This window comes from Aspergillus ochraceoroseus (genome assembly GCF_002846915.1).
Source record: "Aspergillus ochraceoroseus IBT 24754 chromosome Unknown P175scaffold_9, whole genome shotgun sequence".
NCBI classification, from domain to species: Eukaryota; Fungi; Ascomycota; class Eurotiomycetes; order Eurotiales; family Aspergillaceae; genus Aspergillus; species Aspergillus ochraceoroseus.
In genome coordinates this window covers 429,440-457,092 of record NW_024468484.1, presented here as the reverse complement: position 1 = coordinate 457,092, position 27,653 = coordinate 429,440, and the positions used below count along the sequence as shown (strand labels likewise).

The 27,653-nt window shown below is 48.6% G+C and overlaps 9 protein-coding genes across 9 annotated transcripts; 4 read left to right on the top strand and 5 right to left on the bottom strand.

Annotated features, from left to right (window-relative positions):
• Positions 1-1,047: 1,047 nt before the first annotated feature.
• Positions 1,048-3,520, bottom strand: P175DRAFT_0465895 (potassium channel family protein). The gene is made up of 3 exons (XM_040894887.1): positions 2,964-3,520; positions 2,767-2,905; positions 1,048-2,702 (listed from the first exon to the last, which is right to left on the bottom strand). The coding sequence occupies exons 1-3, from the start codon at positions 3,248-3,250 to the stop codon at positions 1,143-1,145; spliced, it is 1,986 nt and encodes a 661-aa protein (XP_040749160.1). The 5' UTR covers positions 3,251-3,520; the 3' UTR covers positions 1,048-1,142.
• Positions 3,521-4,845: 1,325 nt separating this feature from the next.
• Positions 4,846-6,567, bottom strand: P175DRAFT_0377586 (aromatic alcohol reductase). The gene is made up of 4 exons (XM_040892961.1): positions 6,191-6,567; positions 5,789-6,073; positions 5,406-5,732; positions 4,846-5,343 (listed from the first exon to the last, which is right to left on the bottom strand). Exons 1-4 carry the CDS (start codon positions 6,275-6,277, stop codon positions 4,963-4,965), a joined length of 1,080 nt encoding a protein of 359 aa, XP_040749159.1. The 5' UTR covers positions 6,278-6,567; the 3' UTR covers positions 4,846-4,962.
• A 313-nt stretch (positions 6,568-6,880) lies between these two features.
• Positions 6,881-7,994, top strand: P175DRAFT_0560462 (uncharacterized protein). Its single transcript, XM_040900984.1, has 3 exons — positions 6,881-6,907; positions 6,990-7,094; positions 7,151-7,994. Exon 3 carries the CDS (start codon positions 7,331-7,333, stop codon positions 7,586-7,588), a length of 258 nt encoding a protein of 85 aa, XP_040749158.1. The 5' UTR covers positions 6,881-6,907; positions 6,990-7,094; positions 7,151-7,330; the 3' UTR covers positions 7,589-7,994.
• An 883-nt stretch (positions 7,995-8,877) lies between these two features.
• Positions 8,878-15,175, top strand: P175DRAFT_0486412 (RNA dependent RNA polymerase). Its single transcript, XM_040895622.1, has 2 exons — positions 8,878-8,916; positions 11,161-15,175. The coding sequence occupies exons 1-2, from the start codon at positions 8,911-8,913 to the stop codon at positions 15,112-15,114; spliced, it is 3,960 nt and encodes a 1,319-aa protein (XP_040749157.1). The 5' UTR covers positions 8,878-8,910; the 3' UTR covers positions 15,115-15,175.
• Positions 15,176-16,321: 1,146 nt separating this feature from the next.
• P175DRAFT_0421850 (putative clock controled protein (Ccg-8)) lies at positions 16,322-17,818 on the top strand (the record flags this gene model as incomplete). The annotated part of the gene is made up of 2 exons (XM_040893107.1): positions 16,322-16,565; positions 16,650-17,818. Coding segments are annotated over 2 exons (1,413 nt in total), but the record flags the coding sequence as incomplete, so codon positions are not given.
• A 260-nt stretch (positions 17,819-18,078) lies between these two features.
• On the bottom strand, positions 18,079-19,239 carry P175DRAFT_0377528 (uncharacterized protein). Its single transcript, XM_040892960.1, has one exon. It carries the CDS (start codon positions 19,045-19,047, stop codon positions 18,262-18,264), a length of 786 nt encoding a protein of 261 aa, XP_040749155.1. The 5' UTR covers positions 19,048-19,239; the 3' UTR covers positions 18,079-18,261.
• A 1,450-nt stretch (positions 19,240-20,689) lies between these two features.
• On the bottom strand, positions 20,690-21,754 carry P175DRAFT_0445308 (putative carbonyl reductase; the record flags this gene model as incomplete). Its single annotated transcript, XM_040894274.1, has 3 exons — positions 20,690-20,937; positions 21,046-21,429; positions 21,502-21,754. 3 exons carry the CDS (start codon positions 21,752-21,754, stop codon positions 20,690-20,692), a joined length of 885 nt encoding a protein of 294 aa, XP_040749154.1.
• A 1,307-nt stretch (positions 21,755-23,061) lies between these two features.
• Positions 23,062-26,042, top strand: P175DRAFT_0486403 (uncharacterized protein; the record flags this gene model as incomplete). The annotated part of the gene is made up of 2 exons (XM_040895621.1): positions 23,062-23,315; positions 23,477-26,042. The coding sequence occupies exons 1-2, from the start codon at positions 23,071-23,073 to the stop codon at positions 26,040-26,042; spliced, it is 2,811 nt and encodes a 936-aa protein (XP_040749153.1). The 5' UTR covers positions 23,062-23,070.
• A 173-nt stretch (positions 26,043-26,215) lies between these two features.
• Positions 26,216-27,639, bottom strand: P175DRAFT_0560455 (Voldacs domain-containing protein). Its single transcript, XM_040900983.1, has 2 exons — positions 27,314-27,639; positions 26,216-27,212 (listed from the first exon to the last, which is right to left on the bottom strand). Exons 1-2 carry the CDS (start codon positions 27,607-27,609, stop codon positions 26,462-26,464), a joined length of 1,047 nt encoding a protein of 348 aa, XP_040749152.1. The 5' UTR covers positions 27,610-27,639; the 3' UTR covers positions 26,216-26,461.
• Positions 27,640-27,653: the final 14 nt, after the last annotated feature.

The following is a 27,653-nucleotide window of genomic DNA, read 5'->3' as shown; positions in this document are numbered from 1 at the left end:
TCTTTTCTTTTTTTCTTTTGGTTCTACCTCGGATGTACTCCGAATATGGCGAAGGAGTGGCGTAAAGTAACTTGGACTATGACCCCACAACAACCCCGTATTCGAGCTTTTCTCTCTCCACACTTTTCGAGGGGGAACGCGGGGCGTGGAAGATGCGGGGGATCAAAGCACGGGGCTTTCCATCCTGTCTACCATTTAATCATTTACTACCTAGGTAGATAGACAGAACATTGCGATCAAGGCCCTGTCTGGAATTGAGCAATGACGCGTCGTTCTCAGCCAAATCCCATTCCGAGCTAGCCCTTTCTTGAAGGATTCCTGAGGTGCGTTAGAGTGTTGTCGCAGAAGGGAGACAGAGCTCGGAGAAGGCCGATACGTACAATATGTAGCAAGATGATGCGTTCCTCTACTGGGGTTCTGCATAACGTGATCCGATAGGTGGGAGTATCTGGAATTGTCTGGGTAAAGTAGCAAGATGGGGAGTTTGAGTCGTTGTGGAGGTGACTCGGCATACATTAATACTTTTTTACTTGCGGGGAGGAAATCCGGGGGTTCATAGGCGAAAAGACTTTTGATATATGGCGAACTGAATACCAAGGCAATGTCGACGTTTTTTTTTTTTTTTTTTTTTTTTTGACTTTGTTCCAAGACTGCAAGTGGCTGTCTGTGCCCACTATCGGAGATCGATACACCATATATGTAGTATGTACTCTATATTGACCTCCCACTATCTAGTTAGGTAGTCTCTTCTCCTGCAGGTGGAGACAGAATTTGGAGTCCTTGCTTTTTCCCACTTACTCCAATCTCCCTTCTTAGTTCTTCACCCTGCATGGCCCCATGACCCCAATCTATGCACGCCCTCCAACATACAGAGGAGGACCCCTGCTCTAATATCAAGATCCATGGAGAAGGCGGATGGAGAGACTATGATTCCTTCTTCCCTTCTCTCTTTCTTTTCTTTTCTTTTCTTGTCTCCTCTCTTATTACGATCACACATGGCTTATACCCCCCGGTAGAATGTGCCTACTGTTTTATAATAAGTTCGTGGTAAAGCTGAATTGCCATGTCAATTGTTCTAATCCAAATAAATATACATCGAAAATCACAGATACAAAGTATGACTGATGCAAACAAAGAGCCATCTACTTAATGTCCTGCGGTCTTGCAAGATTTTCCCTCGTTTGCCCAGTGGAATCCTGGGACCGCGGCTCCCTAGCCTTATCTAGAGCTTCATTTCTGATCACTCGTCCCTGCACCGCCACGTACCGGATCAGGCTTTCGCAAAGCCGATCTAGAACCCATTCAGGCTCTGTCTTCTCGGCCAGGAGTGGACTGTCTTCGCCGATCCAGTCCCAGTTCAAAACCCCGTACTCATCTTCCTCGACAACGTATTCTTGATTTTTCCTGGGATCTGTAAATCGGATCATGCGCATGAACTCGTACCATTGTTCGTAGCTGTATTTCTTGGGCTGCCCCATTAACGCATCCTTTATCGTGCTCTGGATGGCAAGGGCGAGCTTCTGGGCGAGTTCAAGCTCCGATGGCCCTGGTTCCCGGGCTAAATCTTCAAGGGACATCCCTCGTTCTTCCGTCTCTTGGGGCGGAACACCATTCGGAGCCTTCTCAAACTCCGGGTTGGATGCCGGTTCCTCGGGCACTTTCTTTCCTATCCCGGGAAATCGTGACATGAAGGCTTTATACTGGCCAGACTGCGGCAGAAAGGTCCATGTCGCGACGACACTGGTAGCATGTTTGTACCCGTAGACAATTGTATCACTCATTTTCGAAATCAAGGTGGTCATGGTCGGTACAGCAATCAATGACCAAACGATGAAGAAGGGGCGACCTGCATTGCTTTTCGGGGTTATATCTCCATATCCAATCGTCAGAAGACAGCAAAAGCCAAAATACAGGGCATCGAAATAGGTCATATCATCTTCGATCGCCCAGAACACAACAGCGCCGCAGGTCCACACAATTCCAAAGGCAATGATGCTGTTAATAAGATTCGTCCACCGACGGAAACGTCTCGTCTCGTGCTGAATCGCACGCATTGTATTAAACCTATCCCTTTCCTCTCTCATTACCATAAGCCTCGACCGATTCCCGGCGACTCGTGATAGGGCGTTCAGAGTGCTCACGACAGGCCAGCGCCTCGAGTATGGGTCTTGGAATTGAAGCTGAGTGGTGGACTCTGAGCGTTTTACAGCTGCTTGTCGCTTCCGTTCGATGTGTTTCATGATAACATTGTCGTAATGAATTTCTTGGACAAATCGATGCATACTGGAAACCACCAGGCCCAGCATAACCATTCCAATAACTGCATAGGGGAAAACAATGCCTTTGCCCACATTGCCTTGGTTGGTGATATCACCAAACCCAAGCGTGAGAATAGTGACGTCGGAAAAGTACAACGCATCGGCATAAGGTATTTCGATCACATTTGAGAAGATCACACCACCAATCGCCATCCAAACAATAAAAGCAATTGTTTGGAGAATCAATGTTCGCTGGTCGTCAGTGAGAGCGAAGTTCTGTGGATAATGGCCTAGGAAATAACCTAGCATATTAATCATTAAGATAATACAGAGAATGAAATAGAGAACCGCCGATATGACTGCACTCCAGAAGGCAGAGGAATACGTCTGGTTGGGGGGAACAGGGGGCGCATAGATATGAATGGAGACTGTTATCCCCGTTAACTAACCTAGGTATTAGCCGCTTTGTGGATGTAAACCCCCCGTCTCGTCATCATTGAAAGCTTACAATAAATGTTGATAGAAGCCAGAGAAGGATAGACATCGGCAATGCTATGATATACCGCACAGTGCGCGTAAAATTGCACAGCAGAAAGACATTGCCTGCTAGCCCACAGGCGAGGGAGGTAGCATTAAGCGCTACACACCTTGGGCATGTTACTCTATGATCTCGCATGTGGGTAATATCTCAGATTGCATGCTTACCAGTGGGGGTCACTGAAGCCCACTTGTACATAAGTTCCATCAAGATCCGGATCATTCCAGTAGACGGTATCCCTCCACGGCATAACCAGGGCAACAATAGACATCATATTTGCAAGGGGGGCAGTTGCTGCAGCTATTAATGGAATTGCAGTAGATGCAAACCACCAATCCTGAGGCTCATCGTCATCTGTAGGCCTCATTTGGAAGTGGCTTCGAAATTGCTCCCAGCGCCAGGGGGTGGTTCCGCGGCTTTTAGTCGAACCAGTGTTGCTAATTGTCCGTGACATCGTTGTCGTTCCATTCGCATAGTATCTCGTGCGGTAGAAATAGTGGTATATTACAAAATATTTTAAATCCAAAATGAAAAGATTGAGGGAGACAAGAAGATATCAAAATATCGCGAGTCAATTTAAGGCACTCGACAGGCCTCCATCGGTTCCGCGAGAGATCGCAAGGATCTGTCTGTACGGAGTAGACTGGATGCTCCGTATTTGTCGAATTCTCCAAAATCTCGAAAAAGTGAAGGGAGTGATGAAACCCGTCAAAGAGGATTGAGGGACATTGAGACAAAAAGAAATAGGTTTTTGGCAGATGTGGGCGTCACGAGCGGAATGCCGGATGGCCAACTTGACTGCCCCTCCACACTTTCTACCAACAGATCACCGACCATCACGGTTTCCGTCGATTAAGACCAGTTTATGTTGAGGTTATCTCAGCACCTCGATCAAAATCTCGTACGGAGTACAGCTTGCCATCTCTCTATGAAATCAATTGCAGAAACAGCCGCTTCCGCAGATTATCATCCTACATAGCTGCTGCCATCTGGTTATACAAGTTCGACGCTTTCAATCCAACATCAACATTTTTTCTTCTTAATTTTAACCACTCTACTACTAGTACGTACTATCTTGACTTCAGAAAACACATTAGCAAGATATTTTCCTTTTTTTCTGGCTGCTCTTCACTTTTTCCAAGATCCATGGATAGACACGTGGGAAGATAGGTACCTACGTATGTACCTGGAACTCAACTATAGTCCTACAATTAATGTACTCTACGTTGAAACTCAAGATATCGGGATGATACTCCCTGGTACTTGAAAAAAACCATCATCATCATCATCATCATCATCATCATCACTGATTTCCGAAGCATGGAAGGAGAATCTAAAGCCGGAAGATTCATCCACTCTATCCAATTAATTGGAGCATATTGGCACCCAGCAATATGGGATAGCAAGAATACCTAGGTAGTTTTTATTTCTTTATTTATTGGGGGGGGGGGGGGGGAGGGGGTTTCAATGAAAGAAATGGCGCTTCTTCGGTGAGGCAGAAGAACGAGTCAATATTGCAATCATTATTTAAAAAGTGCTGTAAACAGTGGGGGCATTTAATTCACCACTGCATGCGGAGGTTGGATGATGAAAGTGGCGTCGGTCGAAGAGACTTATAGAGAGGTATTTGAGGCTACAGTGTACACTCGGGGTAATCCTGACATGGATACTAACTAGTGGGTAGGTTAGTTAGAAGGGGTCCACTGAATGATAAACAGGCAAGTTAATTCAAGCAAGGGGTATGCAATAGTCAGCCGAAGACTGCTGATCAGGGAGAGCTCTTGTATCGCCAAGATATACGGAGGAAAGCATGAAGAAAGTAGCAAGAGCAGCTTTAATTGAGTATCTATTTAAACGCAAGTGGCTGTAAGAAGCACCTGTCCAGAGGTACTTTCCCATGGAACAAATAGAGCGTGAAAGGGTATATATCATTCCCACTGCGTACACCTATGGTATGGCAAGGAAAAAGCAAACCGCGCATGAAGTTCCTAATTCTCTTCGAAATCATGTGCAAATATCCAAAACGCCGAAATCACGGTCTCATCGTGAAGAGAAAGGAAAATGGAAAATCCAGTAACCGAGTAGATGTATATTCCTCGGGAATAATACAATAAGATCTATATATGCATTAAGCCAGATGCATAAGCCTGTCGGTGGAGTGGGCGTTTATCGGGTCATATACAAAGAGTCGCTGGACTCGGTTCGAGGAAACATTCGACTTTGCAGGGAATCGGTAGACTCGGTTCGTGGAAACATGCGCTGGTGGGCCTTGGAGATGGTTCGGTCGGTGTAGATACCCTTGGCTGTGCCTTTGACCACAGTCTCAAGGTACTCTCTGTAATCGATGGGTGTGAAGTCGGGGTAAAGATCCTTGGAACTCAAATAACCCAGGTACTTCGCATACTCTGGGGTGTTGTCGCCACGGATCCCCCACGATAGTTGATATTCGGCCAGGTATCGAGGAATAAATTTGATGGGGTCAAACGGATAGGTCTCACTTGCCTGGCGGGAAGCAAGAACACGATTCTGAACCAGCTCCTCTGTCACCTAGAAACAAAGTACAAGGTAAGCCAAGGTTTGGACTCAACTGGACCATCCACCCTACTTACATGGTTTCTCGTAATCGTCTCCTCACTGATTTCCTCAAGCAAGTCGAAGATCTGATTCTGGGTCATCACGGTGTTGTATGCAAGAACCATCTTGTTCAAGGTACGGTCGTCGAGGATAATTCTAGCCACGTAGCATCCGATGTCTCTCAAATCTGTGATAGCTATCGGGGTATTTCCGTCTCCAACAATCTCATTATTGGCGGCTGTCAGGGCATAATCGACTCTTCCGGACTCAAGTCGAGGGTATGAAAGTTGGTACCATAGGCCAACATCGATAATTGTGTAAGGGAGATGGAGTTGTTTTATATGGTTGTAGACGAGTTCTTTCTATACAAACAGTGTGAGCTAAAATGCTAACCACGGATAATGGTTGCGCAACTTACCTCATCTCTCAACCACATAATTCCACCTACGGGGGCCACTGTCAGGAATGCACAGGGAACAAATCGCTTCACGCCAGCTTTCTTGGCTGCACTGGCAAGGGGAATCTGATCCTGTTGATCCGCGGAGCCAATACAACTGATGACAATGTCTATGCCTGATAAAACTTCGACAAGCTCCTCCTCTGGTGCTTTGAGATCGCATTTGCGAATCTGGACGCCTCGCTCTTGCAAGGCCACGATCGCGGGTTTCAGAGCAGAACGAGGTCGAACAAGGGCGTGGATTTCCTATATTACCAAAGGGAAGGAGGACGTTAGAAACGACGAATGCCCATTTTTTTTCCAAAAAAAAAAGACAAAGCAGAAAAAAAAAGAACAAGAACAAGAGCATGTCGGGGTACGTACGAAAGTTGGGTTCTTAAGAAGCCCGCTGGCAATTGATCCTCCGGTCTCGCCCGTCGCTCCGACCAGCAGAACCTTTGTCCGTGACATAACGAGATATAACAGAGGCAATAGACGTAGAGATAGAAGGGTTTGGAGAGAAAGGGAGTGTATGAGCAATGAAGACCATAAAAGTCGAAAAGGTGTAAGTTAATTTTAAAATTGAGGACCAAACTGACCCCTGGGTTCGTTGTAATAAGAATGGTTTTCAACCCGAGGGAAGAATCGAGGATCTGGTGCCATTATAAAGGCCGCGTCCCACCCAGGATGGCCACTTACCCACTCTTTTTGGCATCCCAAATTCCCAACTGGTTGTTGGTGGGTCGAGTGGATGTTAAGCTCCTCCCAGAGGTCGATGACGGAGTTGAGTGTCCCGCTAACGAATGACCCTTGGAGGATCTGAAGACCACCCCCTTTGGAGGAACACAAGATATCCATATGATATGACAAGCGTTTCAGGGAGAATCAATAGCATAATCCTTACGGTTCTTCACGCTACTTTCTGCTGGATGAGGCCCTGAGATCTCCACGGGTCGGTGGTTTCGGGAGACGAACCCAAAGGCACCTTACGTCATTTCTCCCACGGCTTCCCGAAATCCATTGGAGGTTTTTTCGAGTGAGTGTTTCACTAGATGTACGCTTCCAAAATTCCACATGCAGATTACGGAGGGCGGGGGTCCGGTCTGCCCAAAAATTCAAGGGAAAAAGAAAGGCACTCCTGTCTCCTATACGTTCGGCTCACTCCAGCCATGACACTATTTAGACGGGGCGGTTTTTTGTGTACCATGGTAATCCACACTTTCCGTTCCCTGGGGAAGGCACTTCGGATACCCTCATTCCTAAACTGGGGGCTACCGATGAGGCTAAGGTCAGCCCATACCTACAGCAGATCACATTGTTGGGAAACTGACTTCTTTGATTTAGGTGGTTTGATGTACTACTATACAACCTATCGATTTACGCCCACAAATCACCAGGTTATTCATAGCACCAATTGAAATTCAATCAACATTCCAGCCACCCCCGGTCGGCATGGTTCAATTTTCCCCCTGAGTTGTACAATATAGGGATGTGAGGAGGGATTTTCTTTTCCCCCAGCAGCAGATGGGAGTCAAGCTTTGTTCTTACTGTCTGGTCCTGTGGAGATCATCGATGCCTCTCACTGTCCCTCCAGCCCCTAGCTCCACAACTCTCCAGACTTGTGATTTCGAGGGCTCTCCGAGGTTTGATCAATGGATCGAGAAACTTGAAATCTTGGTAACCATGAATACTAACCCCATGCGGAGAAGAATTCAACTATATTTTCGATCCGAGACCTTTTGCTCGACTCCACATTCACTGATCCATACGTTGATTTTCTGATGGATGGGCTCTCTCGAGTTAATTCAGTTCGGCGCCACGCACCTATACTCAGGATATCATTCGACAAAGAAATAAGCACATCCTGGCCTTGGTTTCTCCATTGGTCGTCAATCTCCACCAATCTTCTTATCGGCGAATGTGCACCTGCACCTGGCCTAAATAGTGAAGAGTTTCAAATAATATTTGTGCAGTGAGGGTCATAAGTAACATCCCAAATCCTTACTCATTATGCTTTCAGATATGGGGGCTTATATTTATGATAGTTCCATCTTTCCATAACAAGCCAATTTATACTGTGAGAAAGAAATCAAAAATATTTATCACAGGCACCTGATAGGCATGGCACGGCGAAACATTAAAGTACAATCATAAAGGCAATAGTATAAACTAGGTTGCCTCATCAGCCTTTTTGTAATTTTTAAATAGACGCACTTAATACAACCATTCTCGAAATCATCGTCTCGCATGAAGCATCCAGATTTGGTAGATCCTAAATTTCTACAACGTCTGCTCAGCTTTCGACGCGTTTTTTCACAAGGAGATTAATTACATCTTCTACCCTGAAAAGCCCCGCCGGTGCTGTCAGATTCACGAAGTATATACGTGTGCCTGAGGCATCAATCCTTGATATCCTCAAGGAGCAGTTGCGATGAAGTGCCAGGGTGGTTATATTTACTAGCTTCCAATGTTTCAAAGAACCCTCTTTCATATATACAAGGACTTTTGATCAAAAATTTTCTCCCTCTCTAGGTGCAAAGGTCACATTATCTTACACCACCTGGTCTATCAAAAATGTCACAACACGAGTCATCAGGCTATCATTCATCAACGCTACCCAACACAGAAAGCAACCCTGAATCCAACCCCGGCAACGCCAAAGCTGAACACGAAACCCAGATTAGTACCTATGGGGCGTTGAAGCCATACCAGTTAACTGTCATTGGTTCGCTTTCTCTCCTGGCGGATGAGAAAAGACGTTCCTAACCTTTCGATAGCTATCGGTGGATCAATAAATACCGGGTTGATGATAGCATTTGGGAACGCTCTGTCGCGGTAAGGCTTACCCAGGTCGTCATATCAAGGTTCTACTAACACCTGGTACTTCACTCTCAGATCAGGAGTAAGGCCTTTACTCTCGAGCTTGTCCCCACACTCTAATAATTACAGCCAGCGTCCATTCTAATTTCGCACACATTTGTGGGTCTTATAGTCTTCCTCGTCCTTTGTGCTCTGGGAGAAGTGGCTTCATCATCCTCCGAGCCATCAACTGTTCCTAGTCATGCTGTCCAATTCTGTGGCCCGTCACTCGGCTTTACATTAGGATGGATGTAAGCGCCCCCCCCCCCCCCCCCCCTTTTAAATTATTTCCATATTGAACTCGATCTAATCCAGAAGGCGCTATGTGCAGATACTGGCTGAAATATATGGTGGTCATACCTAATCAGCTGACGGCCGGTACAATGTTGGTCAAGTTTTGGAGAGACCTCAGATCTGGGGAAACAGCGGCATACATTACAATATTTCTGGCCATAATTATCGGCGTAAACTATAAGTTCAGTCGACTTTTGAGCCGCTTCGAGTTTTTCTTATCCTCGTTCAAGGTTATAGTTGTGGTTGGATTGATTATTCTGTCCCTCGTTCTAGTTTTGGGTGGTGGCCCAGATCATCAGAGGAAGGGATTTCGCTACTGGAAAAGACCAGGGGCATTCGCGAACGTCGATAATAAAACAGCTATGGGGATCATATACGCTGTTTTCAGAGCAGTTCCTTCGACCACTTTCTCTTACCTTGGTACCGAACTTCTCGGAATGTCTCTCCTGCACACGCAGAGTCCACGGAAAGCAGCAGCAAGAGCAGTAAAGCAGACTTTTTATCGAATCCTAGCTTTCAATGTGCTCTTTGTTACTCTGTTAGGGATGGCCATCCCATATGATGAGGACTCCCTAGCACTTACCAAGGACAACCCAAAAAGTGCTGCATCAGCATTCGTTGTGGCAGTTCAATTAGCCCATATTTCTACCGTGCCACATATCCTCAATGCCTTCATTCTCGTTTTCGTTTTGTCCGCCGCAAGCAGGGCCCTTTGTATGGCAACCAGAATTCTATATGAACTCTCCCTAGACAAAAATGCCCCCAGCTTTTTAAGTCACACAGACAACAAGGGCGTACCGGTATATGCTTTAGGGGTATGTTCTGTTTCCGCATCGCTAACATATTTGAACATTTCCAATGCACCTGGAATTCTTTGGACTTATTTTGTAAACATGGTCACCATGTTCAATACCCTAACATGGACATCTATTCTCATCGTCCACATAGCATTTGTACGTGCTTGCAAGATTCATCACATTGATGGACTTCCATTCAAAGCACCGTTTGGGGTAATTGGCTCCTCGATCGCTCTAGTATGCTGCCTTCTAATGCCAATTATGAGAGGGATCGAGCTGTCTGAACCTAATTCCACGAACCCCAACATTGGTGCTATTGTCACCTCTTTCCTCGGGATTCCTCTTTACTTCAGCCTAGTTCTAGGATATAAGGCTGTGGCCAAGAAGAAAATGCCACCCATCAAGGCCTATCCATGGGCAAACCCAAATACTCAAAGTGTTCATGATACTGCTCCAGGTGGCACGGAACAAATTAACAACCCGCCAACCCAGGAAAATACCCCGTGGCAGGATCGTGCTATTCCAGTATGGCTGATATGAGGGCGATCCGGTAGATGATTTCACCGAGCAGGAGTGCAAACAATGGTGCGATTTCCAATGCATGATGATGATTCCTGTCGTCAGCCTGATTTTGCGTGGATGCTTTGTCCAGGCGTATCGCAAGGCAGAAAGACGTCGATAAACGCCGTACTTTTTCCTCTCTATACGAGTCTGCTAGTACAGCCAGCCAGGGTAATAACCTAGGAACCGATATAGTTATTGGGTTCCATCTGATAAATCGGCCTCGCTTGAAAGTTGACGTGCTACCAGACCAATTAAAACAACAATAGATCAGACAATACACAAAAGTCCAATATCATATTTTTTTTTTTTTTTTTTCGCCTGACATATGCCCCCGGATTCCCGGAGAAGAAGAAATGCAATCCTTGATGATATACTCCGTCCGGAGTATAGTTATATATAATATGGACGACAGCAAAAGCAGCCCCAGCGACAAGAGCACCAACAGGAACTGGCGTAGTTTGTGCCGAGCCAATTGCTAGGGACTTTACTAGTTCGGAAGCCCACTTCTCCTGCACGTCCATCACCCACTTAATTTCTCTCTGTTTCCCCCTCCTCGTCTCATATTTGCTTCTTCGAGTTCAATTCTTTGTTCGTTTCTTTCCATGTTAAATCCTTTCCCCCGAATTCGTTGCCCGCCATGGAGAACCCGTGAATTATTCTTCTTGGGTTGGTTTACTTCGGTACTCGTTCGTTCGTTCTCCACCTGGCAACGGCCGCAACCACCAACAACAAAAAAAAAGGTGGCCTGCTCCTTAGGTGGTGGCGACGTAATTATACCACTTGAATACAATATACTGAAGAAATAGACCTGGCTATTTTTACAAGACACAAAGGAAAAAGAAAGAAATGAACCAACCCAGAACGCCAGCATCGAGAAGCGGCAAGGAGCTAAGTCGTATCATCGACTCCATAAACGACCAATTCTCTCTCGAGATTCCAAATCCGCGGCTCTTCTCTCCTGCAGAAAATCGGCATGACACCCCGCAATGGCGCAGCTACCGAGGTTTGCAGCGGCTGTATTATAACCGGAGTGTAGAAATATATCGCGTGCTCAATAGCTTCGAGGAATGGGTTTGCTCACGGAATGCCTCGAATGTGGGTTTGATTGGATCGACGTTTCAGAAGAATTCATTGCCTGCTCTGGCGGCAGGCCTTGGAAAGAGGAATAGGGATGGGAATGGGCGTGCGATTGTCACGCAGCATGAGAAGAAAGAGAGACTGGCTTATTTGGTTCAGTTGATTGATGATGAATTGTACATGGTGGATAAGGGGTCTTTCCCACGGCTCAGGAATTCTAGTGTTGGCGTTGAGGGTGAAGAGGAGAAAGAGGATAAGGCCGAATTGGTTGCGCGGCCGTTGAAGAGGAGGTTATCTAATGATTTATCCTCAGATGAGTTTGTGACTGCGCCGAATTCGCCGGTGAAGAATTCTAACTCCGGGCGGGTCGGTTTGAGAGAAGCAGACAGGGTTGATGAAAATCCAATCCATATGCACAAAACGCCCAAGACGGCGGAAAGCGCAAAGAAGGTGTCGAAATTTTTAGAACGGTTGACGGCAGCTTCAGATAAGGTCCGGCGTTATGAAGCTGTGACTTCAGAGCAAGATAATCCAAACCTCAGCTTCTCTACCATTGCAACAGATCCAGTGTCTTATGCGTTTGATTCTCGGAATGAGGGCCTTCAGACGTCTTTTAACTCGACTATCACCTTTGCGACAGACCCGATGGCAGATTCTGAATCCGCATCTAATGATTCCGTAGATGCATATATGCTCGGTGGAGAGGCAACTCTTTCTAGGGACTCCACTGCTACTGGACGGTCACTTGGAGAGCCGCGCTACTGCGCTGAGGGAGAAATAATGGAAGAACTTCTCTGCAACGGGCCGTTCTCGTACGAGCAGTCGTTACCGGCCTCGGTTCCTCTTCTATATCGCTATGAACTTGAACGAATCGGCAGAGCCTGGGGAGTTGATTTGAAACAGATGCTGGTTGGGGACAGCATTTCTTTTGGATACGATAAATTTTGGAAATGGATTGAAGGTCACAATCAACGGTATGGGAAATCTATACCGGAGAAACCATCCCGTAAAGCTTGGGATGCTGCTTCTGGAACCTTCAAAACCAGTAAGCACTCAGAGGTGGTTGTCCTGACCGGAGACCTCGACTGGTGCTCCGAATCTGAAAAGGGTATTCTGAAAATGAAACTGAACCCCTTGAAGACAGAGAGAAGTTGTCGGTTCCATCGCCGTTTTGGATCCGACAGGTTCCTCAGCCTAACCATACCCGCTCCCTCGCGGCCACCTAACTATCTTCGGCTCCCAGACCACCCTGCTCTTCTGCGCGAAGGTATAGCACTGTGGCTGACTCGGAACGTTCATCGCTTCCTGGGAAGGATGTGGAAACCGTTCTTTGTGGAAGATGCCAAGTCAAAGACGAAGACCAAAGCAGAGCCAAGGTTTAGAGTCAATTTCTTCGCAATTGACGGCATTGACTTTAGTCACCAATTTCACGCCTCCAACCGTTTAGTCCCGCCCACGCATGAGACTGCTGAAAGTCATACTCGTATGACTTTGGAATCTCTTGTCAAGTGGCACATGTCCCCAACTGCAAACGTTGAGCAGACAAACCTCAAGCTATTCCAACGAATGTCAATCGGCCTCTCAAAAACGTTCGCTACGGTTGTTTTAAAACCAAAGCAGATTCTCTATTTGAGAGATGTCCCCAACACCCGCGTCATGAATGACGGCTGCGCTTTGATGTCCAGACAACTTGCAAATAAAATTTGTGACTCTCTTGGAATATCTGGAAACACTCCTAGCGGTTTCCAAGGGAGAATTGCCGGTGCCAAAGGACTGTGGATGGTAGACACACACCAGTCACAAATCTCAGCCGATGGCGACAATGTCTGGATCCAAATCTCTGATTCACAATTAAAAATCAAACCACACCCGCGGGAGTGGCAGGGATCAGTAGATGACGAACAGCTGACATTTGAGGTGGTGAAATGGTCCAAGCCGTTACACCCTGTAGATCTAAATACCCAGCTTTTAGCAATTCTGGATCATGGAGGACATGTGAAGGGCTACATTGCCGATCTTGCTCGTCTTGGTATCCAAACTGCAGCACAGGGGTTTGAAGAGGTTCTGAAGGCCAACAGTCCTATTGTTTGTCGCAGTCTTGCCCAGAAGCTTAAGCCAACGGCCGATAGCGGGGCTGGCTTTATGCTACAGAGTGTGAGACGGTTAGAGCAGTGGCCCACTGATGATGTTGAGACCATAATTCGATTCTCGGAGGCTGGCTTTTCACCCCGGAGCTTTTATCCTCTGCGCAAGCGGCTCAGACGGTGTCTGGAGACCCTACTGAAACGTTATGTAGAAGAATTGCACATCGAAGTGCCCTTATCCACATATGCATTTTGCATTGCGGATCCGTACGGGGTGTTGAAGGAGGACGAAGTTCACTTTGGGCTTTCCACCAACTGGCGAGACGACAACGGCCAGTTTGAAGATAACCTGTTGGACGGAATGGACGTCCTTGTTGGCCGTCTCCCTGCCCATTTGCCGTCTGACATTCAGCGCCGAAAGGCTGTGTGGAAGCCGGAGCTCCGTCACTTTAAAGACGTCATTGTATTTCCTACCACAGGGGAAATCCCGTTGGCTGATATGCTCTCAGGTGGTGACTATGACGGGGATACACCCTGGATCTGCTGGGACCAGAACATTGTCGGCAAATTTCAAAACTCCAGCCCGCCGGGTGGGATCGAGAACTACCCGCCAGAGTATTTCGGTCTCACCAGGCATTCTGTTCCAATGAGAGAAATCCAGTCAACAGACGAATTTCTCGAAAGCTCATTTGCATTCAACCTAACGCTGTCGAATTTAGGACGGTGCACGGTGGAGCACGAAAAGCTATCCTATGACGAATCGATTGACTCGAGAAAGGCCATAGAACTCTCCTACCTACTTAGCCATCTAGTCGACGGCCGCAAGGGGGGCGTAACGCTGTCGGAGATAGCCTGGCAGCAGTACCGCAAGCAAATCAGCCCCATACAGCGTGAGCTACCAGCCTATAAAAACCCCCAGCGAAAACACAACAGAAACAATATTATCGATTTCATTCGGTTCGAGGTCGCACAGCCTAAGCAAAAGGAGGTCCTAAGGCAGTTGGAGAAAGACTTTCCCGAAACAGAGAGTGCACACCAGAGAGACGAAGACCTTCTTCGGCCTTGGAAAGAGGCCCAAGAAGCAGCCGCAATAGACAGGAACCAAGGCGGCGGCGGGTCTCTGCATAGGGTCCTTAAGGAAACCGCAAGGGAAATAGATGATCTCTATTTCCGCTGGTGCCGTCTACATTCCCGACCTGACGGCTCTTTCTCCCCGCGTTGTCTAGAGGCGGCCGACCAGGCCCGAACCATTCCACCCCCGACACTGACTGTCGGAACGCACCCCCTAATTCACATATGGCAGCATAGCCAACCCGCCTGGTTCGAACTGATGGCGTCGTATACGTACCGAAAATATCCCCAGTCAAGTTTTGTTATCCGTGCATTTGGCGAAACCCTCTGTCAGATTAAGTCTAGGGATCTCTCATCTCGGACCGTCACACATGAAATCCTTGCATGCTACCGAGTCAACCAGAAGGTCATTGCACGATTGAGAACCCAGGATGCTGGGGACGAGGAATTCAATGAGGAAATGGATAGCTACGAAGGATATGAAGCGATTGAGGCGATGCTGTACGGGGCCCAGGGGCGTGGAGGGTACTATGACCCCGATGATTCATTGTCTGTAGAATAAATATCGACATGTTTTAGCATACATGTATTGAGAGCTTGGGTAAATATTGATGATTTATACGGCACCTACGGAGTACCTTCCTACCTTTCCATCCCATGCTCTACCATGAACTGCGTAAAGTTAATTGGGATTTCCACCAGCATGTGTTACCATGTGACCCCGAGAGAATCCCAAAAGAGAAAGAGTGAAGCAAATCAGCGGTTGACCACTAACCCTGTTTAGGAAGTTATGTATATTAGTCAGACAAGGCGGGGAAGTGACAGAAGAGGAAAGATTTGACGATCCAATAGAAATAGGTATAGTATATTACTTACCTAAGCAGCGATCACATGCCAGACTTTGTGATATGAGTTTTCATGATTCGTCCAAAACAGGAAAGGCGGCAAATGAAGGGGAAAAAAGAAAGCTGAGTCGATGTCATTCTAGATGGAGGGATTCTCTCAGTATTATTTGATTTATTCCTTTAGCTAACCGGATGCCAAACATGGTATTTGAAAATTCCAGAGGGGGGGGGGGGGGGGGAAGAACCAAGCTCAGACAAAGGAAATCTAGAGTAGTTAACTAGTAAATGCAGATTTCCCAGCTCTCCGCATGTGAATGTCAGGTGCAGGTGACAATGTGAGGCTTTATCTGCTGCGGAATTGTTAAAGGATTTCGATCAGCACAATTAGCTCTATTCTGCATGGCGTGTACTTGTTACAGTGTTAATCTAGCGTGGTCCAGGTGCATTAATAATAATCAGTACTCTGTAGAACAAGGAAGATCATGGTGATGGAGAATACTAGTTAGAATCCCCCATGTCGAAGCCTCACTCCCATAACCAAATTCAGGGAGAGACAGAACCTCGTTCTCGGTCTACAGTTTCCCATCTCCAGATTCGCTTCTTGGTCAGTGGTCTGCTCTTGGTGGATAGTCCAACTTCCTCCGGCTGGTTGCTGGTAAAAAAAAGGAAATTTTCTTCACGTGAAAGCTCTCCATCGCTCGACTCGGGCCCCTACGCTCACAAGGGATTCATTCCTTCACCACCCTCACACTCCAGCTCCATACCATATTTTGACTACTCCCCCGATCATCACCCAGTGGCCTCTCCCTTAACTGAAAGGTTCGCCCCCGGGCAAGTATGGACCGTTGTTCAGATGGCATTGCGACCCTAAACTCCTCCCTCTCCTCTGTCTCTGTCCGAGACGCCACCGCCAATCCTTCCTCCACTACTACGACTACGACTACGACTACGACTACGACAACTCGTAGTAACTCTCCAGCTCCTGCTTCAGCGTCGCTCGCTCCCTTCTCTCACCCTTCTTCGTTCTCTTCTATTTCCCAGAATGTGTCCGCCCGCATGATGGAAGTTGATACTACAACTCTGGCGGAAGACCGTTCTCGTCGCGCGACTAGTGTCTTGTCAATGGATGATATCGAAGCCGCCCAAGCACTCGAAGGACTTCGTACAGGTATTGACCCCACGTTTTCTTTGGATGTTATCGTCGTTCTCGATGCGATTTAGGCCCTGATGTATACTCATACGTAATGGTCAGACTTTGGCTCCTCGCCTAGGGCTGCGCAACAAACTTCCGCAATCCCTCCGGAATCCACATCACAGCCAGAGCCTCTACTGTCGCTATTAACTTCCACTCACCCCTTCATTTCATCTGCGATCAGTGGATCCGTGTCTGCGTACACCTCCTCCAAATCATATTCGCCTCGTTTCAAGTCAGGCGCCGAGTTTATCGAGCGCAATATCGGTTCTCACGTTGCGAACGTTGCCAATACCGTCAACACCGTCGGCCGAAAAACTGGGGTCGAGAGTGGTCTGCGGTGGGCACTGCAAAGACACGCATCCACATCATCTGATCCCAATCGGTCAAAACGCCGGAAGGTAGGCGTCGACCCGCATCCTACTGGGGGAGATCTCGAACGGGGCGTGGGAGCCGGGATGGATGCCAATCAGATATCTAACCCGCCGGGGCCATATCTCAATGAGTCTCTGCCTCCGTATGACGACGATAAATCACCCAATTATGATGACATCGGCCCGGAAAACTCCACCCGCCAGGGAACTTGGCAGACGCGGCTCATGATTTCAACATCTGGACTGGGAGTCGCGATGAGCGAGGAGTCTCTCCGCAGCTTGCAGTACTGTCTTACCTGGCTGCGCTGGGCCAACGGACGGCTTGGAAAGGCAATTGTCGCCCTGCAAGAGACTTTGAAGGAGTGGGATGCGAATGGCGACGACAAGGACGCCGCCAACAAGACGCAATTGTCGCAGCGCATACAGGCGCTCAAGCAGGATGTGCTCTCCACTCTAAAACAAGTGGTCGACGTCGTCTCCAAGTATGCCGGTGGAGCGCTCCCCGAGAATGCACGACATTTGGTTCGTCGCCATCTTACCTCGCTCCCGCACCGTTTCCAGATGGCGTCGTCGTCCTGCGAAGACGAGTCGGCCTCTTCTGATGCTACTAACGGCGCACGGCGCATTCTGGTTCTCGCGCAAGAAGGCCTGGATATGATGTCGCAGGTCAGCGGGGTTGTTAACGACACCCTGGTCAGTGCCGAGCACTGGTGCGAGAGGCTCGGCCGCAACCGTCCCAGCAAGAACACGAGCGAAGCTCAGCCGCCTGGACCTCGTGAGGCGCAGTACCGCTCCGACATCAAACAGCCGATTCCCGATGTGCCGCAACATACCCCGATGACCGGGATAGAGAAGGCGTAAAGGCTGACGAAAGGTGTCTGACTGGCTGGAATACCAGTCTCGGCCATAGTTGTGACCGCAGCAGGCACTGAGGACACATTGGCTGTGCCACATCCCACCATCCGAATCGAATCTATACCCCGTTTTTCGACCGTCCTCTGGAAAGATCCAAGAGCAGCTTTATCGTACGATACAGTTTATTCTTTGCTTTTTTTTTTTTTTCTGTCTGTTTCTTCCAAGGTTTTTCTCCTGGTCATGGACACGACGGAGGCCTGCCTACCTACCTACGATCTATTTCGGCTTTCTCTAGGCAACGCGACATACTCTCGCCGCGGCTCTGTTTATGCTATATCAGTCACTGTTATGTGCCGATTCATCTGCATCTTGTATTTAAGCAGCCTTTTTCCCGTTGAATGAAAAGTTCCAGTTCCAGTTCCAGCTCCTACCTAGGTAATATCTCATGACGTACTTCCACCGTCCCATTCAGTCCCAGTCTCGTCTCCCTCAATAAGCTCCCCGTATATATATCCCATCCCGCACCTACCTACCTGCCCGCCTTGCTCTGAAACAGCCCCGCGCCTAAAGGCCCGAAACCGACCCTTCAAAACGTCGTCGTTCTCGCCATCCAACCAAGCCAGAACCCGCTCTCGGCTCTGCAACGCGGGGTTTCCATCGTCCTCGGACGCCCCAGCGAACAACAACGAACCGGTGTTGTTCTCTCTCTCGGCCCCAGACCCAGATCCAGAACAAACCCCAGCAACAGGAGGAACATCCACGCGCTTCCCCGTCGTCCCCCGCGCCGAAATTTGACTGCATGTTGGCGAGCCCATTGGAGACGGTAACGTAAATGGGTCCTCGGTGCCTTGTTGTCCTTGGATTTTTCCGTTTCCGGTTCCGTTTCCGGTCCAGATACTGGTGCTAGTGCTAGTAGTAGTAGTAGTAGTAGTAGTAGTAGTAGTAGTAGTAGTAAGACCGGACCCATGTGTCGGACTGGGACTGGGACTGGGACAACAGCTGCGTGTGAAGTGCGCTGCGGATCGGGATATGGCTGAGCGTGCAGGATCTGCGCTGGCTTTTGTCGTTGGGTCTTTGTTGGAAGGGGTTGGTTTCCGATGGTGGTGGTTGATATGGGTTGAGGTGGGAGAGGTAGGAGAGGTAGGAGGCGAGGAGGAGGAGGAGGAGGAGGAGGAAAGAGAAGGTGAAGAAGAACAATCGAGCGAAGACGAGGAGGGACGTTGAGGCATCGTGCCCTAATACCGATCTATAGCTAATGGCTAATGGCTAATCTGTTGAGGCTAATGATGGGTCTTCTTAGTATAGAGATGTGGTTGGGCTTGGTAGACTGGGATGGGACAGAGGGGAGGTTTATATAGATAGCTTTCCATCCCTCAGTATCTAAGTGTATATCCTTATATGAAAGAGGCTTTGTATGCTGGGTTAGAAGAGTATCAATCTACCTAGGAAGGCTTGTTCTTTCTCCATTGGTATTGATAACTATGTATATGATAGAAAGTAAGGTCTGGATCTATACAATGCTATGTTGACTGAACTATTGATTGACAAGCTAGCAATGCTATACATAAAACCTACAAAGAACATATTCAGATTCAAAGGGAATCAAACATAACACAAGGTGAGAGTGAATACTCGTCGAAGAAACAGTATAAAACTTATCTAGTCTCGGTCTATTAATCAGACCATCAACCCAATCATAGAGTAAAAAATAATCATGTCTGAACCCTGGATCATTGCTCTATTCCCTGCAATCTGTCTCTCCATCTCACTCCTGTTGATGCTCTGGCTACACCGCAAAAGCATCTCATTCTCCTGTTTCTGTCCCGGTCGGCAACCCAGATACACTTCTCTTGCACCAGACAACCTGTATGTCTCTCTTCTTCTTTGACCTGAAATCATCCTCTAACACAGAAATGCAGAACCCAGATGGAATTATCATCCTCTACCAATCTCGATCCGAACCCGGCTGCTAATCGTTCCGGGATTGGCGACGCCAACTGCGCTGATGACGGTGGTCATCTTACTCTTCCTCTTCCTACTTCTATTACTTCTATTACTTCTACTGGTTCTACCAGTAAGAGTAGGAGTAGCAGCAGTAGTAGTACGACTCCTCCCCCCCCCCCCTCAGACCATTTTGATCCCGAAACCTCCATCCTCCGAGAGATTCGTGAACCCGCGTCCCCACCACCGTCGACGTGGGAAGAGCAGAGACAAATGGCCATGGAGGGCCCAATGGAGGGGTGGTGGATACATTGGTTTGTTGATGTGGCTGTTCGGGGCTTTGAGAGGTTGCATGCATGATTTATCTCCTGTATGGACTATGGAGTACTCTGTTACTCTGTAGGTAGGAGCGGTGTGAAATTAGGTGTATTCAGTTCAGATCTTGAAAGAATCTTCCATTTCCATGTCTCGGTCGGTCTGTTTTCTTTCTTTTCTTTTTTATGTCACGCAGAATGCGCGCCCCCTCCTCTCCCCCCCCCCCGCTAAAGTCGCTAAAAGTGATAAGAAATACTGAATTTTGGCTGCAAGGCTTTGTTGGCATTTGGACCCTGGGCGACAGTATACTCTGTATAGAGGTCTGGCCATACGCCACTGGAAGTATATTGTTTTTTTTTTTGTTTTTTTTTTTTTTGGTATTTGTACATAGTACAGAATACAAATAATTTAAAAAAATTCTAGAATATATATGTAGATATATGTACGTATGTAGATATATATATACCTAGGTATGGTCATGTTATGTAGGTCATTTTCTATTCATATCTATGGTTTATCATTCAATAACCAATTCACCTTCAAAGCAAATAATAAAAAAAAATAAATAAAAAAAATGCAAAATGATTCTCGTGAGGTAATGATTTGGAGTTTAATTTATGGGGCACAGTAGCCACCATCCACAATGAGATCCGCCCCCGTAGTGTAGCTGGAGGCATCCGACGCGAGGTACAGGTAGGCACCCTTGAGCTCCTCCGCCTCTCCCTCACGGCCCATGGGGATCTTGTCCCGCCAGATATCCTTGGTCTCCTTGGGCACGAAGTTGGAGATCTCGGTTGCGATGTAGCCGGGCGACACGGTGTTGGCGCGAGCGAACTTGACCCATTCGACAGCGAAGGATTTGCCTAGAAAGTAGGTCAGCCCAAATTTGCTCATTCTGTCGTAGACTCCGCTTCCGCGGGTTTGGGAAAAAAAAAAAAAAAAAAAAAGAACCGAAATTATGCAAAACTTACACAAGTGGATGACGCCAGACTTAGCAGCATTGTAGGCAGCCTGCAACTGGGGGAAGTTGACGATGTGGCCGCTCATGGAGGCGGTCGCAACAAAGCTTCCGTAGGTGAAGTTGGTGAGCTTGTTGCCGAAGAGGTCGACACCCTCTTCCTTCTGTTTCCTCCAGTAGTAAGAAGCGTACTTGGCGCAGTAGTAGGTACCGTTCAGATCGATGTCCACGACGTCCGAGTAGTGGCTGAGAGGGCCGTCCACCATAGGACCCTGAGTCCAGGGGATACCAGCGTTGGCGATAAAGACATCCAGGCGACCATTAAAGTCCTTCACGCACTGGTCGACGGCCTTCTTGACGTCCTCGGCATCGGTGATGTTAACCTTGTAAGCCTTGGCTGGGGGAAAGGCGTCAGTCAAAACGGGATCCATAAGAGACTTTCTTGTAGAGACAATAGAATAGGACTTACTCTGGACACCATACTTAGCACCAATTGCTGCTGCTCGTTCAGGGCACTTGGCGTTGCTGTTCCACCAGAAGGCAACGTTGGCACCGGCTTCAGCCAAACCCTCCGCAACAGCAAGACCAATACCAGCACCAGCACCGGTCACGATAGCAGTCTTGCCCTTGAGAGAGAACATGGACATCAGACTGGGGTGTGCGGGGGCCACCGTGTTTCCATGGACGAAATGTCCGGCCGCGTTGATAGGCATGCTGGCCATTGTTGCTATATTTTGGGGTAAGGTAGGGGGTAAGGTAGAGGAAATAAGATATACAAAATGGAAAGGGAAAAGAGGTTAAGAATGCGGAGGGAAGAAGAAGATGATGAAAATGTAAGAGAAAGAAAAGTGGAAATCAGGACTGAGGGGTCTCTTTTATATCAATTGGCAGAGAGCGTCAAAGGTACTACTACTACTACTTAGGCACAAGAACACGCAGACAGCTTGAAATAACCCCACCATCATATCACTCACCTCTTCACTTGCTTTATTTTAGTTAGTTAGTTAGTTACTTCACTTCGCTGATTCACCACCTACCCACATTAGCACCAAAAAAGGCTATTCAAACCTGATGGATCATCCTGTAGAGTAGATACTTGGTAGTACCTAGGTACGTACCTCATCTTTGGTTCGGTGGATAATGATGCTATGCAGCCCCAGAGCTTCCCCTCCTCCTACAACCAAATGGCCGGACAATAAAGAGAGACAGGGGAGAGAATCCCCATCCACTTCCATGATGTAACCGGGAAGGCTTCGAGACGGTTCCCGTTTATTATTATTATTATTATTTCCCCCCAATTATGCAATTGAATCGCAACATATCAACTCGCAACTCAACAATAACCGCCAACCTCCGCTCGATTCCGCTGCCCGATTCGGTAATTCCGACGTGGGGTGGGTGGAGTCGGCTTCATATTTATCCGGCCGCGTGACTCTGGAGTCCCGTGATACTTACCGAATCGGGTAATCACCTTCATAGTTGGCTCAAATTTCGAGCTTCGAGCGCTGGATTGACCTCCTTCTACACCGGAAAATCCGCAACTTAATGACACCACCCGGTCCAGGTGATTCTAGACGTTGGGTTTTGTTTGTCCCAAAAGTGATTTATCGCGCCGTCTCCCGCCAATGGCTCAATTTCGCTCCTACCTCTTCTGCCGTGCAGTCTTCACTAGTGCCTGCATCGACTCCAGGTCAGGAGCCATGCATGACCTGACACTTTCACACCGAGGCTCTGCATTGACTGTCGAGATGGAAGATGCGCATGACTTGGATTCATGCGTCCTTTCTTTCTCTTTTTTTTTTTTGTCCTTCTTTTTCCCCCCGCTTCTTAGTCAAGGGCCCTGTGGCTCGCTTATGAATCGTATTACTGTACGGAGTATCAATGCCTCTGTATACCCTCGGGGTCCCGACCCCAATCAACCGGGCTTGGCTGTCTCCTTCATGGAAAATCAAATACATCCATTGGATACGGTAAAGTTATGAATAATGCCTCTATGCTATTCTGTCCAGGTCATCTACCCGGCTGAAGCTCTCAAGGGATGGATTTATCAATTCATCCTCGCATTCCTCACGCCCTTGGAGACAATGCGGCCACATTCCTCTGCTCTTCCACAACAAACGCCATCGCCCTTTCTCAAAGATGCCTCTCTCCCGCTTCCATCCACCATCATCATGTCCATGTCTGCTTTCTGCCTCGTGCGCTCTCGTCTCCCCGGATTTTGACTGTTGGCGCTGCCAGAAGGCTACAACCTGTCAATATCGCCGCATCCTTTCCCGGACGCAAGTGCACAGACATAAATACCCTTTTCGACCAGGAGAATAAGGCTGAGGCAAGGGAAAGGAAGGGAGGCACGAATCAAACAACCTCAGCCGAGGGGTGACCCAACTTGCTTGTTCCTTGCTTGCAGGAGAGTGAGTGTGATTTGTTTGGTTTCTAGGGAACAGGCGCGAGGAGAACAACATCATGTTGGCACTGACATCTGTCGTTGCGATTGCCGTTAGCTGCTCGGTGGTCTTTTTGGTTTCTGCAGTGGTGATTACAATTGTGTGGGTCAAGATCCGCCAGGAAAGGGTGTCCCTCACGATAGCTCGGCATAGACAAGGCCGATATGCTCACGGCCTCCAAAGCTTTCCCGCTGAAACGTTGACAGAGCTATCCCGTGAAGAAGGGACCGCTTTGAGGCAATACGGCCAGTTGCCATACGGGAAACCCAATGAATGGGGACTATTGACTTCGAGAGAGAGCCTCATTCTGCCAGTAGGGGATATCAAAACCCCGATACCGCTGGTAGAGAAACCCCGTAGCTTCTCTCTTTCTTCTTCGAAGTCAAAATCCAAACGACAATCTAAAGCTTTACTCCTACCAAAGTACCCGAGTCCTCTAACGACGTTGACGGAAACTACTGAAAGCTCACCTTCGTCAAAGATGTCCATTTCCAAAGATGAGATGCCGATTTCAGCGGTGGATGGTGCTCTAGAGCTACCAACAGAAATAACCCCCAGACAGACACCGGAGAGAGAAGACGAGCAGCCCCCTGCACCCCCTGCAGATGCCACCATTCGACCTTTCTCCGGTGTTTGGCCGTTAATTCACCAGAGAGAACGATCTGGGAGTCTCTTCCCTGTTCTGGAGGATCACTATGAAAGCTTTGGACCAGGATCTGCCAGGGTTCGCGGAGGTAGCATTGCGTCTCAAACCGCTGGTTCTATGCCAGAACAACCAGTGCCTCCTCCTCCTTGTGCATATCCTCCGAATCGTTTCCGTCTTTCGAAGAACGACTCCATGCGGCTTTCATCATTGAGTCTCGAAACTGCAGATAGTTCAATTTTAGACGACAGTAGAAGAACGTCGACTATCTTGGAGGGCAGTCTCACCTCGCCTGCCTTGCCACCTTGCCCTACCTTTGTTCCATTCAGTGCGAATGACGTCGGTAGGGAGTATGACCGAAAAAACTTCTCGACAGCTAATGCAGCACAATCAGCCTTCACATTCCCTTCTTCTCCACCCACATTTGAAGGTCAAAGGCTGGAATCGGAACGTGCCTCCCCTCGGCGCAGCTTAACTGCCCGAAGCCCTACACATTCCATGGAACGAATAGGCCCGCCTCCGAGGAGGAGTGAGTCTTTATACACTAAACAGACTAGAGGAAATGCTTCGCCATTACCGTATCTCGATTTGAACCGAATCCCACCTTTGAATACTGTTGGTCGTAACGCGGCCCTCCTACCTCATTTCAGTCAGCTGCAGCGACATTCCTTGCATGGAAGCCCCCGTAGAGCAAACGACCCGTTCTACAGTGGAACAGCTACCTCGCAGAGCCTCACAAGCAATTCGCATGGTCCAGGAAGAAGGGCGAGCAGCTTCTTCTGGCAAGAAACCGCCTTGCAAACATCAAATATCCAGTCTAAACCCCCTTTGACATCAGCCCTAAAAGGCGGTAGTGGGCCACGAAAAGGACACAGGCGACAGAACTGTGTTCGGATCTCTATCCACCCTCCTATAACATTTGGCGGGCCTGCTTTCTCTCCAATGGTTGAGGAGCCCGAGGAGCAAGACGATCTCGACCCACGCAGGTCAGAAATCTCTGACTTATCAGCCTCTAATATCTCGCGCAACTCTAGTGTCTCTGCCATGTCTATGAGCCGGAGCAGTCTCCAGGATTCTCAGAGAGATCGCCCTTCCTCGCGAATTGTCGAGGCTTCCAACGAGGGTCAGGCTGGTGCTTGCAGCAGTCCGGCGAAAAAGAGGAAGCAAATGCAACCCGACACAACCATGGGAATGGAGAAGACTTTGCCCGAGATCCTCACATGCTTACCCACGACAGTCGATGAAGGAACTCTCTCACACACACCCTCGCCAGCGAAAACCCCCACCGTGTGGATGGTGCCAGATTACGATACGTCGCCCACTAGAATCGAAAACTCGCCCCGTCGTTCCATCGTGATGGGACCTCGCAGCCAACCGGGAAAGCCCGCGCGAAACAACTGTCAATCACTCATTTCACGCGAAGAAGACATGGAACCACTGCGTCGATTAGATCGCCCTCCACGCAACCCTAGTCTCAAGAACCCATCCCCGAAGCCAGTAGATACCCTACGCCGAGTAAAGAGCGAAGCTAGGGATCCTCCGCCGCCACGATACCAAGCCAGTAAGAAACGAGCCAGCCACTGCGATAAAGCCTCGTCAACCATCTGGTGCTCTCCCAAAGCCGCAGGCCCGCCCAACGGAGTCATTGTGCCGATCTGGGAGGACAAAAATATGAAACCTCCTGCCACCCGGCGATCTACCGTCTCTCTTGCCTCGGGCCCTGCAGAATTGCACGGCGACACGTCACCCCAGGCAATTGAGCGTCCCAAGAGCCGCAACCAAGCCGAAAGGATGTCGCGCATGTCGAGCTACAAAAAGTCCCGACAGAGTGTCACCACGCCCACGCGGAAAACAGTCGGGTTGGGAATCGGTGCCGCCACACCCGGCAGCCTGTATGACGGAGACGGGTTCCTGAAGGAGTGAAACAAAGTACTCTGTAGGTTTGGGTTTGATGCAGAAAATGGATTTTGAAGTAGCATATGCCGGTAATATTTTTTTTTCTCTTTTTTCTAAATGTTGATGAGGGATATGTACGGAGTTTGACTTGAGCGGTGTTTACGTTAGGATTCAATGCGATATTATTTTCCTTCGGCCTTGAGTTCGACTTTGTTGTATATCAATTTTTATCCAGAGTAGCTGGGCTAATATGTCCTAAATAGCGTAATTGAATCCATCCTTTCCCCTGTCTCATGGCAACTAAGCATTAACATAGCTACAGTATAACTCATCCACACAACGGAACCAATGCTCTATCAAAATAAACTACTTTTTATCGTTCCAGCGAACCTACCTAGCTAGCTAGCAAGATAGACGAGGATCGTAACATAGGATGGATCCATCAGTCAATCAGTCCTCCTCCACTTCGTCTCCTCAACCCCATTCATAGCTCCATCCCCATTGGCATTCCCCTCGCCTTCCCCTTCCCCTTCCCCGTCCTCCTCCCCTCGAGGCCGTACAGTCCCCGCCCCAGGACCCAAGGCGAAGCTCGGTTCCTCCTCCTCCTCCTCCTCACCACCACCCCCAATCCAATTTCCCTGTTCATCGAAATACTCGTGCATGTTCTCCGCCGTAATCCAGCCCGAGCTCCCATCCATCGGAGGCGGCAGACCACCCTCCATACTCCCGGGGAAGACAAGACCAGATGCGAATGCGGCCCCGTCGCCCTGCTCTTCGGCTTCTTCGATTGGGTCCGGGTGTAGGTTTGAGCAGGCAGAGACGGCAGTGTACAGGGCTTGGGTTGGTGTTTCTGACTCTGGTTCTGGTTGTTCGATGTCCGGTGTACTAGTACTAGTACCAGCACCGGTACTGGACATAGTCGTAGTCGTTGTAGTTGTGGTTTCGGGTTTCGTTTCGGAGGAGGACGACGAGGAGGATGCAGCAGGAGGAGGAGGAACAAGAGTCATCGTGATGCTTTCCTCTTCGTCAGATGCCTGCGGGTAGGAGGAGGAGGCAGGCGGTTTTGTAATCTGCATGTAGAGACCTTGGACTTGGTCTTGGGCAGGGAGACTCAGGCGCTGGATTGCATGGAGAGAGATCGATGGGTAGGTGATTGAGACGCCGTATGAAGTCGAGGGGTTGTAGACGAGGAATTTACTAGCACGGGTTAGCTGGTTGGTTGGGGTTATCTCTATCGAAGTGTCTTCAGGGCAGATTCAAAAAGGACAGGGACTGGAAACGCAGCAAGGTATGCATACTCCGACGTCACCCATATATCAAGTCCATCGATGACGATTTCAGTCCCTGCTTCGCTGGTCTCTGTCTCGGCCTGATCATTTCCGTTTACTGCTGCTGCTGCTGCTGCTGCTGCTCCGCGAAGAGCGTTCAATGGTGGCGAGGAAATAAGGTCGCGGTCGAGGATGACCAGTTTGCAGTGGGAGCTGTGGTAGTGCAAGATTGCGGGGCCCGAGTGGAAGGAGTCTGGGGTGCGCGACTGGTGGACGGAGAGGGCGATGAAGGAGGAGGTCTCGGGGGGTGTGGTGAGCGATTCCATAGTGACTTTTTTTTTTTTTTTTTGCCCCCTGTTCTCTGTATAAT